Genomic DNA, 17,832 nt, shown 5'->3' with positions numbered 1-17,832 from the left:
TTGATTTGATCTTTGACAGTGGAAAATAATATAAAATGAATGTATTTGTTTCTGATTTTTGCTACTGTGATTTTTGTGTGGTACTCCTTCCATATCATGTTCCTCACACCGAATTATTAATGCCTTAGTCTTAAATTTAAGTGATATTTTTGTCATTTAACTGTGTTCTGTAACTATAGCCCAAATGGTGGTTCTATGAAAATTTACATATGAATATTTGAAGATTTGGAAACATACAATGAACAGGAATTTAAAGCATATGCTTTCATTAGGGATACGGGATCCCTGAGAAGTTTGATATGATCTTAAACAGAAGCTATTGAATAAAGGCTACTGACTCCCTTTCCCTCATGTCTACTGAAAGTATAATATTGGAAAGTCGTTCTGTTGCTGTCTGACTTTGGAGTCAGTACTTAGAGATCCTTGGGCCCCCAGGTAGGTTGGGATTTTTTACTCCTCCACTATCCACAGAGATGAGGATCTCCTGGTCCATGTCCTCTGCTGGAAAGAATGGAAACACCTGAGGCAGTAGGGCAGTGTGGCCAGGGCAAGTCCTGGCTCCATCACTTAGTGAGCTACACGATCTTTGGGAAGTTACTTACCCTCTGTAAGCCTCTTACTAATATTATCTATAAAGTGGGAGTTATAATGGTCCCTGCTTCATAGATCAGGGTTAAGTGAGACAATATATTAATAGTAACATAACATTATTTTATGGAATTGGCCATTGGTGGACATCCTTCTAGGATATGGTCCACTCTAAGAGATGCTTTTTAGGTGCTCTCTAAAATCTTTTGAGGGAGGGGTCAGTTATCCCTTAAAAACACTCATCTGAAATGTATGAATGTGTCAAATGAGTTGTAAAATGCTCCTCTGAGCAGTCTGTGATGATAGATGAAGAATCCTGAAACAGGGATGTCCATCTTGCTGGGCCTCCCCAGCATCTCTGCGTCCAGGGTGGAGGAACCCTGCATGTGGCCGGCAGGACAGGTCGCTGCTGTTGTTCACTTGCTTCTTCAAGGTCAAGGGGTCACTACTGCCCTTAAAATAAAATTGGAGCTATCATTCAAGACCTTGTGGGGTCTGATTACAACCCATTTTTCTTTTATGAGAAACAAACACATACATACCCATGTTTGTTCTGACTTTTCTCCCATTGCTGCTGTTCCTCCAGAATTTGCCTCAGCCACCCCTCTTCCTGTCTCAGAGACTGAACCTGTGCTTGGCGAGCGGTAGGGTTCCATTGCCCCCCTTGTCTGTCTTACACACTGACATCTTGTCAAGGGTCCACGAAGCCTCCAGTCTGTGCTAGCCTCGTTCAGCTCTTGGCCCCACCATACTCACAGCCTGTGTGCTACACGGTTGACCTGCTAATTACGTGTTCTTGTGGACACGCCACTGTCTCGTATGTTGAATGTGTCTTGTCAACCGTATTTTAAAGATCTGTAGAACACACACTCTAGGCACTCAGTAAATACATATTGGTTGATAGCCATTATTCAAGCCTGTATCTAAACCAGTAATTGCAAATCGGTATTAAAAGGAATCCAGTGAAGAGTTCTTTTGGAAAGAGACTCTCATATTTTTTTGCATGACGTTTTTTATCCAGCAGATTTGTTGAATGGAGTGTGACCCTCTGGAGGTCTTCCCAATGCTCACTTTTTGACAGAGCCTTCCACCTGCTCAATGATTCTTTGGAATCAACAGCTATACTGGGAATAAAGTATAACCTGCCTGATAGTCACATGGGGCTTTAGCTTATTTTAATTAAAGTTTCAATACTAATTTATTTATTTGGCTATTAACTCAGTAAAGAACCAGGAAGAGGGATACAGAAATACCGTAGAAGAGATTATAAGAATTGGGGGTTTTAAACATCTACTTTAAGTAGCTTAACAGGCAAATAATCAAGTTTTGGTTTGAGGTTTCAATAATCTTGATTGGCAAGAGTGGGCTGAGAAGCACAGGTGATGGACGAGAAACGAAAGGGAAAAATATCATAGTTTGGATTTAAGGATAGAAGAGTGAAACCAACGTGAAGATTTCTAAATCATTGTTAAATTCATCACCTTTCAAGTAAAGACTTAAATGTGTGCTTTGACACTAAATGAAAAGTAAAAGGGGCTTTCCTTGATTTGAGCTTTTCTCAAAGCTAACCCTAGGGACTTTTTTTTTTTTTTTTTGCTTTCATGTTAAATACTTCAGATTTATTTCAAGTTTCTTAAATATCTGCCTAAAGAAAAGAAAGAACTTGTTTAGAAGTAGGAGAAAAAATTAACATGTTTTAAAAGTGCCAGAGGTTGATCTGGGAAGATACTGTAGTGAGATAAATGACTGTCGGTAAATCTTCAAGAGCAGCTCATCTTTTTCTTTTTCAGGTTTTAGTGTAAGATTCCTCATGGAGGAGTAAAGTTCTTTCAAATATGAAAAGTATATGTGAAATTATTTGAAATTAAATTTTTTATTTTTGAATAGGCAATACATTCATGTGGCTCAAAAAAATCACAGCAATGTAAAAAGTATTCACTGGTCTCATCCCTACCTCTGCCCCCAGAGGTCACCATTTTAAAGTTTGTTAATGCATCCTTCCAGTGTTTGGGTTTTGTCTAGGTCTTTTACTGTAGAGCAGTTCCCCACACCTTGTGCCCTTCCTGCCCCCTTTTTTCATGTTATCAACAATTGTCGAAGAGACCAGGCTATTTGTCCCACAGAATTTCCAACCTTCTGGATGGTGTGGTCTCACTGGTTCCTCTCTTCCTATCTTTCCTGCAAGCTGGATGTCAAGGCTAACGCCTCGATGTTAAACATTTCCCATTTTTGTCATGGACACCATAGATGTTAGTATATACTTTGTGTCACATCAGAAGACATGAAGTTTCACTTGCCCCACCATGGGTGGTACCAACATAGACCCCTGATAGACAGATGGATGTCAACATGATCTCTGCAGTCTGTGGTTAGGATTTACTCTCTCAACTAGAAAGTGATTCATGTGGTGTTCCTGGCAACATGAAAACATCTAGTTTCCCATTAGTCATTCACCTAATGGCAGAAACACCCATTGATAGTTCTTGTCTGAATAAATATTAATAATTCTTTGTTTTTCATTACTAATTTTCAAAATGAGGATTTGTTTTAATAGTTTTCTGAAGTGAATGGGTGACAAATGAGTATTTTTCGGCTTTCTCTTTTTAAAGTTTATAAACTTATGGAATTCCATTGATTCAATGTGTTTCAAACAGTCACTTTTGGGTGGATGCCAAATTTGTCATAAGTTGGCCAATTACACTGAAAATTTTTAATGCCTTGATTTTTAACTCAGTCTTTTAGGAGCTTGTTCAGTGAGACTCAAAATACCTGTGTTTATTAGTCCCAGTTGATTCTGAGAACCAGTTGCAGCATCTCTGCAGGGCAGAAGGGGGTGGCGATTTATGCAGTTCTGAGTCAGGAGTTTCCGTGACCCAGAGAGAGGACTGAGAATGGGTCTGTTACTGGTTCAACAATTCGAAGAGGGCTGGAAAAGCTCCTGGCCAATTGTTCCTTCTCACCAGGTTTTCCTTCCTCCCTGTCCCAGGACACACATGAACACTGGCTGACAACATTTCAACATCTCCCATGCCGTTCTCCCTAAAGCGAGTTGCAGCACATTTGCATTATTTTTGGTTATTCTGTCTATTCTATATCAGATATGGCTATTTGATTATACATATTGATAATTAATATTTAATAAATCAATTTCTCATAAAGAGTTGCAGCCTGTGGGTGGCCATTCTGGGCAGGCTGGAAAGCAGAGCCCTGGATGGAAGCCAGAAACACGTGCTTCCTTACTGATAGAATTTAAGAAACTGAAGTAGAGACTGTTGCAAATATAGGTCTCAGTGCTGTAATAAGATTTGGCTCTAGCCTCCATGGTGAGATTTCTACCACCTAGTGCCACACTGGTGTGATATTATCAACTTCTCTCCCTAAAATCAGGCCTACTGGTTCACTTTCCTGCTTCGCTAGGATGATGATGGAATTGCACTCCCTTTGTTTAGTTTTGATTTCTTTTAACCACAATTTCCAGTGGCCTGTAGAGCTAATCTCCACCACTAAGGAAAATTATTCTCTGATTACCAGGAAGTTTGGCTACAGCAGTTTTCTTACCTCAAACTTCAGAATTCAAGATAGGACCAAATTGGCAGTGGTCGGTTCTTTATAAAATGGAGGAGGAAAAAGGCCTTTATTTTCAGTACTATATAATTACTTGAAAGGCAAACAGGTTTTCAGTATCATCCTGTTCTTTTATTGCTGCCTTACCTTTGTTTAAGCAGAGAAAACAGTAGCTCTCCCTGTGGCTTTCAAGACTAAACATTTCAAAATGTCATCCAACTATAACATTCGAATCACTTAGACAATCATTCCTGATGCCAAAAACATTCTGTTTCATTTTCTTTTGATAAAGTTAAAAATAGTTCCCCTGACAATGTTGCCACATACTCTGCTCTTTCCAAGTGTGCACTTTCCCTAGCCCACACATGTCCTCCGGCAGGCCCTCCCTTCTTCTGTAATGAGCCTCCGTGAGCATTTGCCATTTGGTGCTAATGTTCTCTCTCACACTCGCTTTCGCTTACTGAATAGAATAAAGTAAGACTGAAGCCTGTGTTTACCTGCAGTTTCACCCTGGATTCATTGCTGCACTTAATTGTGTTTCATATTTTCATGAAGTTTGATGCCAAGATTTTTAGAAATAACATCCAAGTTCTTTCTTTACTTTAATTCCAGGTGCATCAGAGGTTGAAATATATGTCTGACTCATAGTGCTTCATAAATACAGTGGTACATTGATTTTTCAAAAATTCAAATTACAGTGATGAATTCTTCAGTTGAACATCTCTCTGTGCTTATTCCAATCATAATTAGTGTTCCTAATGAAGATTTTGATATATTGCTAAATTCTCTTGTTCTCAATAAAAAAGACATAATTATATTTATGCTGTTTTACCATGTTGATAACGATATGTTCTGGTTCTTCCAAAACTGAAAGTTTGTAAACCCATATGTAGCATATTTTTAACCAGAATAGCAGAGCATTTCATTCAGTGACTGTGGAGGATAACAGTTTTCTTCCTGTTTTTCTTCAGAAGAATCAAAGGAATCTAGACATACCTTCTTTGTTTCTGGATACAAAAAAAAAAAAAAGATAGTAAAACTCTGGTAAAACTCTAAAATTAGAGTCTGGAGTGGTGACAGGAATGGCACTGAAACCAAATCCTCAAAGTACGCTTACATTTTACTCTCTGTTAGGCTGTGGCTCTGATGTGCTGTGAGGTTATATGTGTCACCAGTAGTACTTTTCCACTGTCTTGGGTCTGGATGATAGAAGAAAAGGATCTCATGTGTAGCATCTACACAAATAAGGAAGCTGTGGACGCAGATGCTGCGCCCAGGTGTTTGCAGGCACATCCTGACCTTGTAATGCTCTGCTGAGCCTGGCGTGGACGGCCACTGGCGTAGCGTCCTGTGGGGTGCTGAGTGATAGTGAGGCCTGTGACCACTGACCTTCTGTGTCCTTTCACACTGTGTGGAAGATGGGAGCTGAGGGCATAGCGAGCAGGGGCCTCTTGACTGGCAGGTCATACGGGACTGTTCCTTGGGGCTCCTCAGACCTGGTTTGGTTGAAGCTGCTGGCAATACCTTCTGGCTTTTTGAATCTCTTCCACCCTCTCAGGACCTTCTCCCATTCTGGCTCTGGAGGGAATTCACCTTCATTTGGTAAGAGGCACTGAGGGCGCGGAGGACATGCCCGTGTATGCAGTCTCTTTCGCTCCGTGGTGCTACCTCCACTGCACAGGTGAAGTCATCACGTCCTCCTTCACTCTCCCACTGTGCAGCGCCTGCTCATTCATTCGTTCAGCGCTGTCTATTGAGTGCCCGCGGTGTGCCCACCGGTCCAGCTCGGGCCACACAGTCTGGTCCCTTCTCCGTTTCCTTCACTGTGAGCTCCTTAGAGACAAAACACTCTCCATCCCTTTCCTCCAACACCCAGCAGCCTCGTGGACAACACGTCTGAATGAATGACCCAGCGCGTGAGGGCACTGGACCACTAACGTCTCTTTCAACACGAGGATTCTGTTTCAGTGAAAACTCTGCGGAAATTAATTTGTAAATTTGTGGATTTCTACAGCTGAAATCTCATTTGTTGTGCAATTTATGTTCATTCACTTAATCTAATCATTTAGTAATACTTATAAGTTTGTATATATATATATATATATAAATTTGTATATATTTTGTGAATCCCAGAAAATGGCAATACAATGAGCCCCTCCAATTATTCTAGAGCCATTATTTTTGTCTGTGGTTATAAATTTTGGCCTGACTTAATGACTCAAAAATGAATATTCCGATCACATATTTTGGATTTGTTTTGGTTTATGTTGGAATATATAGGACATTAAAAAAGTTATTTTGGGGTGAAGAATAATTAACCTTACCAGTTACGTTGCCCTTAATTTAAGACAAATAACTATAAAACAGATAACTTAAGATCTGATTGTTTATGTTCCAGACTTTTTTTTTCATAAATGAATTTTTTACTGGATTAGAACTTTAAATTCACTTAGCATGCATCAGGATTTTTATTTGCTTAATATTTATGTGCTGCAAGTCACAACTTTTTAGGATATTACCCATCTCATAAGGTAGGGTTTACCATTATAACTGGTACTGGTCACACTTTGCAAACAAGTGTGTATGAAGCAGTGTGTACGTGTGGGTAACTGAGACAGACTGCGTGACTGGGTCAGTGAAAGATTAAACAACCTGAACGGGACAAAGATGAGGGAACGCTCTGTCTGCCTTAATTACTGCATTTCTGCTAACACTGGTAATAATTAGATGTCATCCTTCTGAACAAACTGAGTCTGAAAATCCCTCAAGTGAGGGAAATACACCTTTATGTTTGAATCCTTCTTTTTTTTTTTAGCTACTGTGATCCTAAATATTAAATGAAAAGTTAACTGAATTTACCTTCAGAAATAGAAATACACAAAACTGCTGTTGAGCCTCTCTTCCTTCCCTTAGGTATAATATTGAGCCCAGTTTATATAGCCCGTTCTTCTCCCTCGGAGCATGCATGGAAGGCCTGAATATTTTGTTTAACAAACTGTTGGGGATTTCGTTATATGCAGAGCAGCCTGCAAAAGGAGAGGTGTGGTGCGAAGATGTCCGAAAACTGGTGAGCCGCCCGCTTAGCCTGAGGCAGCGTGCTTAATCCTTTCGGTTTGGAGTTGAGTCTGCAGCAGTTTCATCTTTAAGTTAGCTTTGCCTTGGTTGAGTGTGTCTTGTCTAATTTCTGTTTCATAAAAAAAAAAAAAAAATCCAAATTGCCACTTTTGATTTAGGCCACTATATAAAGGATCTAAACATATGAATAGGAGAGTTAGTTCTCTAAAATGAAATTTTTTTAGGAAGCTGATAGAAGGTTGAATCTTTGACTTCTTTGATAATAACTTCAAGCCTAGCGTTCATCCTTCTTCCATTAGGGCCCACTTTACTTGAGGTTTGAATATTTTAAATTTTTCCTTATAAGATTAGAGGCTTTCTGGAGCCATTGTTTATCACCAAGGCTTTATTTGTTGTGTTGTTTCATTTTTGCTTACATCCTTACCACACTCTGATTTTTTTCACTATATTTCAAGAAATATAAACTATCTCATTGTCTCTTGGCCATGTTTTGTGAGCACAGAGTAGGTGTGTGGTGGGATTGAAAGGAGAGCCGTGGGGGAGGCATTTTATCACTGCATTTACTTACCGCAGTGTCTATTTGAATATTATGAACTTGCACACAATGACAGAGATTGATATAACACGCAGAGATACGATAAAAAGGAAAACTGGCAAGAGGACACTGAAAGGACAAAATGCAGGTGATGAAGAGGTTTTACCCGGTCTACAGAATGTGAGCTTCATCGGGGCAGCAGTGCTGTCTGCCAGTTGTGTTCCCTGCTGTATCCCAGATGCCTGGCACTGAGTAGGTGCTCAATAGGTGTTTACTGAATGAATAAATACATACTTGCAGGGAATTTTAAAGCACAAATTGGGATTCTCTGGGATACAGTCATCAAGTTCTTAAAAGACAAAGAAGGCAAGATGGAAACTAGTGGTCGAGTCTCTACTTGAAGCTGTGTATCTTGTTAGCCTGTTTTGGAGAGGGAATAAATGATGATATCACTGATTTTCAACTGAAGCTGGGAGCTGCATTTGAAAACAAGTTTTCAAATTTAAGGGTTAAAATTTACATGGGCATATGTCATGGTGTTCTAAGATTTGAAGGAAAAATAATTTTGCTGCTAAAATTGTCCAGCGAGCACTTCGTCCCAACTCTTGCGGGTGGTTGGTTGACATATTACACAGGATCGGCAGTCGGGACAAAAGGCCCTCACGGGGAGGACTTCCTCTCCTGGACACACAGTTCCCAAATCAAAGTCATTCGAGAGGTGGAACAGAAGAGGATGGGGCTGGGGGCAAAAAGAATCTATCTCGAGATACTGTGGGTTGCAGAAAGTAATTAAAATGTCTATATGTGTGGCTGTGGATGTTTAATATACAGATTCTTACATTAGGGATGCTTTTTCACTTTTAAAGTGTCTAATGGCCTCATTTACCACTAAATTTAAAATTTTTTTCTAGGCTGTCGTTCATGAATCTGAAGGATTGTTGGGGTACATTTACTGTGATTTTTTTCAACGAGCTGACAAACCACATCAGGTGATCCTTTCTTTATGCACTGGCTTTCTAGACGTGACCAGCAGTTCATTTGTATTAATGTGAACTTTATGTCATTTTGTGAACTTTATATCATTTTTATAGTTCTACAGTATTTAAAAGTTATTAATGATAGTTACTACACATATAAATTTGAAATTAAGATAGAATTTAAAAATAAAAAAGGTTATGGAAATAATTATCACAATCTGTGTTTTTCACTTTTATCTGGGTCATGGTGTTAGTGATGGCAATGATGATAGCTGACATTTTATGAACCCTTATTGGTGCCAGTCGGTGCACTGGGTCCTTCATACACATCAGTCTTCTAATGTTCATCTCAGCCTTTTGACCAGGTTCTAACGTTATGAGGAAACTGAGGCCAGAGAAGAGGTTAAGTTACTTGCCCGGAGTCACACAGCTAGAAGTGCTAGGATTTGAAGGCAAACATTCTGAGTAGAGCCCCAGCTCTTAACGCCTTTCCATACTTGACAGTGAACCTAGGTTAAAATTGCAGAAGATAACGTCCGTACGGAACCCTCACCAGCCACCAGTTAGCTGCTCATGTGGAAGACGTGAGGCTCCTGCCTTTCCTTTAGCTGCATGTCAGGTTTGCCAGTCAGGCAGCTTCTGCTGTTTTGTGCAGCTCGGTGGGAAATAGCAAGAGTTCAGGTTATAAGTTATAACAGCAATAATGGTACCTTATATTTGAATAGTGATTCACAAATTCCAAAGCATTTTAACAGATGCGAGCTTATGAAATCTGGACAGCCACTAGGGATTTGACAAGGTAGCAATCTAGAGATGAGGCTCATGGAGGCAAATCATTTTCCAGGATGATTTGTAGGTGTCGAAGGTGGGACCAGCGTTCAGGACATCAGACTCTGAGTCTGTGTTCTTCCTCTTTGCCTGAACGGGTGGCAGAGACTCTGCTTTAGTGATCAGGAGCCCTGGTTCCTCGTAGTCAACCTGGGCTAAGGTCCAAGATGCAGCAATTCTAGCTCGGTGCCCTTGGGCATGTTACTTAACATTTCTAAGACTCAGTTTCAGTTTTCTGAAAAGTGAGGTACATCTGCCTCATAGGGTTGTTATGAAGAATAAATGAAACGATGCATGTGGATTTCAGTGTAGTGCCTGTTCCAGAGTAAGTTACTCCAGAGTCTTTGTTCATGACAATTTAGAACCCATCACTTCCAAGTGATAAAGACAAGAGACATGGAAAGTACCTCTTTGTTCATTATCTGACATATAGTAGGGACTCAGAAATTTGTGTCCCTTTCCTAAGTATCTGATATCTGTCCCCTCACCTTACTTGTGAATGTCTTGAGGGCATGGATCTTTAATGACTTTGTTTCCAGCATCTGACACATCAGTTCAGTGTATGGTTTTGGGATGAATTAATGAATCAATGTAAGATCAGTGTATTATTGGCATTTTAAAAAATTAAAATTTTAGCAGAATAATTACTGTCAAGAAAAAGTATCTAAACAGAATGAGAATAGGATTAAGTTAAAGTATAATTTTGTATTCATTATATTACGATTTTATATTCATTAAGACTGTTTTGTTCTTTATGTTTTCTGATTCTCGAAGGATTGCCATTTTACAATCCGGGGAGGCAGATTAAAGGAGGACGGAGACTACCAGCTCCCAGTCGTGGTTCTGATGCTCAATCTGCCCCGTTCCTCCAGGGGCTCACCGACTCTGTTAACTCCTGGAATGATGGAGAATCTTTTCCATGAAATGGGACACGCTATGCATTCTATGCTGGGACGTACCCGCTACCAACACATCACCGGTGAGCTATGAAGAGGCTTCTATTCAATACAATCCTTTAAAAACATGTATTTTCTTTTAAATTGGGAAACGGGCTTTTTATTTGGAAAATCTGATCATTTAATAATGTCCCATGGTCCTTTATCTCAGATGGCCTCATCTTGTCCTTCTCATTGTTGTGCAACATGATCTCCTTATGCTTTTTTCTGGCCCATTAACAGCTTTCACCAAGGAATAGGTCTCAGTTGTCTATTTTGGGAGTTTGTGCCTTTTTATATTTTATAGTGTTTTGTATGGAATTTAAGTTTGTGACTCCGTGTGTGTGTGAGTGAATAAATATGTATTTAATATTTTCTTAGTACCTAGCACAAAGTTAGTGGGGGAAAAAGTGAAATGAATATTGCCTCTGTTTATCTAAAATCAGTTAAAACACAAAATAAAGTATATTTTAAAAGTATGATGAAATACTTTTTATTTTTCTTATACTTTCTCTTATATAAAATTATAGTTCTGCTTTATAGATTTTTATGCTGTTATGTGGCCATATTTGATGATATTACAGACTTTCCTTTTAGTTGTCTTATCTCTAGGTCTTAAGCTCACTATCTTATATGGCCAGCATTAGAGCACCTGGGAAATTTTTGGCATCTAGTATTTATTAACTAAGTTGACACACACAGTATTTTGGACAAGGAGAAGATATTTGAAAAGACTGTATGTAGGTGGGCTGAACGGAATCATAAAATGCTACCAAAAAGTTCTTACAGGATTTGTTGCTTTAAATAATTTTGAGTTTAAAATATTGCTTTGCTTCACTGAGGATTGACTTTGTTACAAAAAGCAATAAGTGAATAACATAAAGTACTTTTAAAACAAAGGAAGTATGAAAGCATTAGGTAATGGAATTCAGTGAATTAAATACAAATGCTATATTAATTTAAAAAATGTTTTAATTGGTGTTTCATGTATAGCTAGCATAGATGAAGACAGGTTTGTTTGTAGAGGGTGTGAGCCATTGCTTTATAAGGTGTTTTAGCAGCTGTGCAAATATTTTGTTTTACTTTTGTTATAAAGGAAAATATATAGGATTATAATAAACTTTTCTGCAAATATGTACAATAATTTTATAGAAGTGAAATATTGATTTAATGAATTAAAGCTTATCATAGTTCATCAGAAGTGCAAATAAAAGTTTTAAAAGAGTACATAAAAAGTAAGATAAATATGTTGATTTGATTCATGCCAACTTTTTTCCTTCTTTTTTTTCCTCGTTTTAGGGACCAGGTGCCCCACTGATTTTGCAGAGGTTCCTTCTATTCTGATGGAGTACTTTGCAAATGATTATCGAGTAGTTAACCAATTTGCCAGACATTATCAGACTGGGCAGGTAGGAACACTAATATTGTCATAGTGTCCTTTGGATTGTGATAGTTGGCTTTAGTGACTTGCTGGATAATGTTGAACTCTTCCTGCTTTTTCAGAACTCTCATCCTCTCTCAGTACAGACTCCCTTTTTTTTTTTTAAGAGGCACGTCTCGCTCTATCACCCAGGCTGGGGTACAGTGACACGATTGTAGCTCACAGCAACCTCCAACTCCTGGGCTCAAGCAGTCTTCCTGCCTCAGCCACATGAGTAGCTGGGACTGTAGGCACACGTTACCATGCCTGGCTAATGTTAAATTTTTTTTGTAGAGACAGGATCTCGCTCTGTTGCCCAGGCTGGTCTCAAACTCCTGGTCTCAAGTGATCCTGCTGCCTTGGCCTCCCAAAGTACATTTTCCTTTTATCATGTTTTTTCCCTCAATTCCTTATCTTTTCTTTTTCCAGACTATGGTATCGTAGTCCTAGCATATAGTCATGTACTGAAAAATAGCTTCCTTTTATCATATGCCCAGTAATCTACCATTGAGTCCTCATATCCGTCCCATGAAGAAAAACACTTTCTCCCTATTTTCCAGATGAAGAAACAAGCTCTATGGCAGAACAGGCATTCAAGTCTGCCTCACTTCAGAAAAGCCTTTTCTTCTGAGTACTTACTCTCTTGGTCTGAATTTTTATGTTGTTTCATAAAATTGAACTACAATGCCGTATTTTGCCAGTATACTTCACACACATATGATGCTTAGACCGAAAATTCCTTCATTTTGAGGTTTATATTTCTTTTTCTTTTTTAAAATGCTGTTTTTCACTTTTTGTTGGAATTTTCCTGGTAGAATTATGATACAATAAATTGTTCTAGAAAAGGTCTTATTTCTGTGGTTAAGAGCTTTGGGTTCTTGTGTTAGACTGAGTTGGTGCTTCCTTTTCCACTTTGGATGGTTTCCCCATTTTTGTAGTATCAATTATAAAAACAACTACCTTATATAGGTTGTTGTATGAATGAGTAAGTTATATTTTGGGGGAAACACTTTTCTATTATCTAATATACTTCTGTTCTTCCTACTGTTTTTCTTGTTTTTATTTTCTTTTTTTGGCTATACCAGTAGGTATGAGATGCTATCTTAGTTTCTACATGAAAATTGTTCACTAATAGAGTAAAAACTGAGTGGAGTGAAGAGACAGAATTCAATTGATTATTAACCAGTAGTTCTTAATTATTTATCACATACTAAAAACCATACTGGACACCAAATGAAGGAGTAACATCGGTCTTGTCAAATAAAACCGAAATCTGGACTTAGCATGGAAAGAATACGTGAAAAGACTGTTGCAATGAGAGTCAGGACTATTACGATAAAAGTATGGAGACCACTGCAACAGGGAGAGCTCTGTCCAGGGCTTAGATACATGCACTGTAATTGTACAGGTTTTTAAATTAAAATAAGAGGTACCTTACAATAAGTTAGCTGCAAGTTACCAACATCGTGGCATTTCCTGTCTACATGTGCATTGCAAAGTATATTCTCTCCCTTCTCTTGGAACTGTGGCTATGTGGGTCTGTGTTACATGCAGTGGGGTTTCCCCCTCAGAGTGCACCTCCCTGGTGCTAGTTTAAATTGTATTAATCTTTGAATCCCTGGCACCGAGAATCTTGCTGAGCACAAAAAAAGCACTAAAAAATTAAATGAAGGAGTGACTAGAAGTAGAAAAAAAAGGACTGAAACCACCTTTATTTTTGATTCTTTTTCTGATTATGTCTCCACATGCATCATATGATTGGTCATTTCTTTTCTTTGGACTTGATTTGATCTAACTACTATTGTCAGCTGTGAAGTAAAGGATGAGTTTCTGGATAGCTGATCTAAGTGAGTCTTCATCATAATCTATTTCAGTTATTAAGATGGCAGAACTGAAATATCTGTGATCCAATCAACTGCCCATCCATTATCCTGCAAAGAATTGCTCTGGGAATTAGGTGGAGTTGGCCAATGACACAGACGCTCATACCATCAGATAATAACATGACCCATCCATGGCTACATATTTTGGGGATTGGGGCTGATCAGGAATTGAGCGATTGCTCCCTACGTGAGGCGCGTTGGAGCAGAGCCACGTGCACAGTGCGAGGGCTTTAGGGAGGGCCCCCAACTCTACCTGGGCCTCCAAAGAGGAAGTGCAGGAGGAAGGAGGACTCAGGAAAATATGCAGAAGGGGCTTCCCCAGGCAGCTCTCAGCAGCCCTTATCTGTTCCACTAAAAAATATTTAATGAGGACATACTAGGGACAGAGGTCCTTCAGTCAGAAAACATTTACTGAGTTTTTATCATGTACCAGTTACTGTACTCAGCATGTGAGAAACAACCAAGAATAAGTCAGACAACATCTCTAGCGCCCACAGCCTTTAATCCAAAGGGAAACTGAGGCAGAGCCAAAGACTTAGGCATTCTGGCCAGAAGGAAAAGCCTGTGAAAGGCATGGAGCAGTCCTCTAGGTGGCAGTGGGTGCAGCTAGGGCAGGGGGGATGGGGAAGGCAGGAAAAGACAGTGGAATGTAGGTTGGGGCAGGTGGTGGAGGGCTGCAGAGCACAAGCAGGAGCTTGGACTGAATCCTGATGTAGATGGAAAGTCATTAAAGACTTTTAGGCAAGCAAGTGACATAATCAAATTTTAGTTTTGGGAAAATAACCCTGGTGTCAGGGAGGAAGGCGGATTGGAGTGGGGTGAGAGTAAAGTCTGAGAGAAGCGGTACTCATGCCAGTAAGCTGGTGAGGCTTCCTGGAGAGAGGGCAGTAGCACCAGCCTCTCTTGTTGGAGGGCATTTTGCACCAGCTGCCCAGGAATTGCCCTGGCCTCCTGCCCAGCTCATCTGGCCCCTGGAGACGTGCCTGCCCGTCCCGTCTCTAGAAGGTGTTCCCAGCCTCTGCACTCCTCTTGCCCCGCACACCCTTTTGTCCCAGCTCCTCTCCCAGCACCACCTCCTGTTGCTGGAGTGATTTTTCTTGGCATTGTTTGCACTGGGCTTTGCTGTCACTTAATCTTCGGAGTCTTGTCTGCTCCTCCTGGCCACTGGCTCTCACCCAACTCTGCCTCACCCGTTTTCTCGTCAGCCCTTGGTAATCAGCTTCCCTGGGTTCCACCTTTGGCTGTGCTCGGCCCCTGGTGAAGCCTAGGTCAAGGCTGTAGACGTGTCCTCAGCCCATGGGGTGGTGGGAGGGGCAGGATGCCAGAGCCACAAGAGACTGACCTGGGAGGACTCGTGGCCAGTTAGATGTGAGGGACGAAGGTGAGGACAAGTCAAAGCTGGGAGTCCCATGGTCAGAGAATTCTGGTAGCAGGTCAAGTTTGAGAGGGAGGATGCAGAGTTCTTGTTTGGAGTGTACTGATGAGCCTCGGCGTTGTCCAGGAGGCCCCTGGTCTGCAAGTCTGAAATTGTGGAGTCAGACACTGCAGATATGTGGGGATAAATGGCAAAGAGATGGTGGTTGAGAGGTACAGAGATTAGAAATTGCCTGTGAGAGAAAAGCAAGACGTGTCTAAAGAAACCAGCATCGTTAGGAAAGGAGTGGTCTGGGGAGCTAATGAACACAAGATATGAGGGGAGCACACGCAGGTGAGGATGACTGCAAAGGAGGACCACGAGCCTTTCAGAGTAATACTTTTGTTTTTTAAAGTTAAATCTTCGGCTAAAATTCACCACAAACACTAACGTCAATTTTTTAAAAATTACCATCTGCTTCTAGAACAAATACAATAGCAAAGAAGGACTAGAGCCACTGCTTGGGGGGTGAAGTAATGTTCAAAAACAGTGGAGATCTTCCCATCGCCTGTGTTCTTACTAAATTCTTCAGTAAGAAGAACCATTTTTGAACTAGATGCAAGAAAACCAGAGTAAGCCCCCAATATACTCCAAAGTAGATGAGATAGGAAGAAAGCAGTAAGCCGCTTTGAATTAATTCAAGTTTCAGACTCAGAAGACGTGTCCACTGCCCTTAGGGGACTTGCAGACACAGTCTCTAAAGAATTTGAAATAATTTTGTGATTCCATGAAGGATGGAAAGCGTGCCCGAAGGCAAGAGACGTGTAAATGCTTTCAGCTCCGCAAGGGCTTGCCTCTTCTTGTCACTAATTAAAACACTAAATGGTTTGTTTTTTTGTTTTTCCTTTTTAATTTTAAGGGCAGTCCTCCCCTTAAGGATAAGGAGTTAATTCCCTAAAACCCAAGTCTTTGTAAGTAAATGATATTTAAGCCCATAAGGAAAAATAACAGGGTTACATCTTTATGCTTAATTTCCTATCCTGCTGCATTTCAGGAAAGGATTTCTGTTTTAAACATCATGAGATGTATTCCAGAGAGCTCTTAGATACAGGGTAATCTGTCAGTGATTTATTAACATCTACAGGCATTTTATCTGAACTAGAGCTTGGCGTGGCCAATGAATTCCGCGTGGTGGAGGAATTAGAAGTATGCTTATCAGATTCGCAGGTGCCCCGCAGCTGTCCGAGATAACATGCCAGAGGTACTCGTCTGAGATCAAAACTGTCTTGACAAGCTGCAGCATCAAAGCTGAAGCAGAATTTATGGTAAATTAATCTTAAAATCAATAGCATAAGTATAGGAGGAGTACAGACTAGACTTGGTAGCAGTTCAGGTTTTGAGACACAATAAACTTAACAAGGATTAACAATTTGATGGCGTTTCCCCACAAATCTCATGCAGTCCTAGTGGAGCTGCGGCGTCTGAGCACCTGAAGGTTTTTGCCTCTCCTCTCAGCGCTTACCGGTTCCAACCTTCAGCCTTACCTCTTCCCAGTTGCTCCAAGTTAGCCCAGAATTATCTGTGAGCGGCCTCGTGCTTCTGGAAGCATGATCCTGGTCCTTTCCAAACCTTTCAAAAGAGTACCTTTTTTGGTTGTTGTTGTTATATTTTGATCATTCTGAAACCGGGATCCCTTGTTAGCTACCTATTTATACCTAATGGCTGTATTAGTCTGTTTTCTGTTGCTTATAACAGAATACTTGAAACTCGGTACTTTATAAAGAAAAGGAATTTATTTCTTATAGTTATGGAGCCTGAGAAGTCCGAGGTTGAGGGGCTGCGTCTGGTGAGGCCTTCTTGTTGGTGGAGACTCTGCAGAGTCCCGGGGTGGCGCAGGGCATCACATGGTGAGGGCTGAGTGTGTTCACATGCTCCAGTCTCTCTTCTTCTTATAAAGACACCAGTCCCACACCTGTGGTAACCCATTAATCCATTAACCGTGAGTGGATTAATCCATTATAAAGGCAGAGCCCTCAGGACCCAGTCACCTCTTAGTCCCCACCTCTCAATACTGCCACATTGGGGATTAATTTTTAATATGAGTTTTGGGGGGGACAAACATTTAAACTATAGCAATGGTATGGTGTGTCCCCTCCCCAAATCTGTTATAAAATCAAAGATGCTCTACAATTATTGGGTTCTTGGTTTTAAGGAAATAAGATAGTCTTAGCCCCTATACTAGCATTGAAAATGCTAAGCACCTCCGTTATGCAGTCTAAAAGCCTGACCCCTGACTCCTGCTGTGGTTGGAGTATGGTTTGCCCTCAGCAAACCTCAATGTGGTGGTGTTGGTAGGAGGGGCCTTTAAGAGATGATTAGGTAGTTAAGATGCAGTAATGTCTTTCTGTCTTGAGACTGGGTTAGTTCTCGTGGGAATGGATTAGTTCCCTCAAGAGCAGGTTGTTATAAAGCAAGGTTGCCTCTTGTGAATTACCCTTTTTGCACAAGCTCTGTTCTCCTTTTGTTTCTCCACCATGTTTTGACAAAGCACAAGGCCCTCTCCAGAAGCCGCCAGATGCACTGCCCAGTCATGAACTTCCTAGGTAGGACCCAGAGCTAAATAAACCTCTTTTCTTTACAAATTACCCAGTCTCGGGTATTGTTGCAACAACA

At 40.4% G+C, this 17,832-nt stretch overlaps 1 protein-coding gene across 1 annotated transcript in view; it reads left to right on the top strand.

Moving 5' to 3' along the window:
- The window catches only part of MIPEP (mitochondrial intermediate peptidase), a 114,784-nt gene that overhangs the window by 31,039 nt on the left and 65,913 nt on the right, over positions 1 to 17,832 (top strand). Inside the window, exons 11-14 of the mRNA XM_069467420.1 lie at positions 7,066 to 7,219; positions 8,674 to 8,751; positions 10,342 to 10,546; positions 11,802 to 11,911. Of these exons, the coding sequence (XP_069323521.1) occupies positions 7,066 to 7,219; positions 8,674 to 8,751; positions 10,342 to 10,546; positions 11,802 to 11,911 (547 nt within the window). The remainder of the gene's footprint in view (positions 1 to 7,065; positions 7,220 to 8,673; positions 8,752 to 10,341; positions 10,547 to 11,801; positions 11,912 to 17,832) is intronic.

The sequence above is a fragment of the Eulemur rufifrons genome, chromosome 4 (assembly GCF_041146395.1).
Source record: "Eulemur rufifrons isolate Redbay chromosome 4, OSU_ERuf_1, whole genome shotgun sequence".
In the NCBI taxonomy this organism is placed as follows: domain Eukaryota; kingdom Metazoa; phylum Chordata; class Mammalia; order Primates; family Lemuridae; genus Eulemur; species Eulemur rufifrons.
The sequence above is the reverse complement of the archived record's forward strand: the minus strand, read 5'-3'. Positions and strand labels throughout refer to the sequence as shown.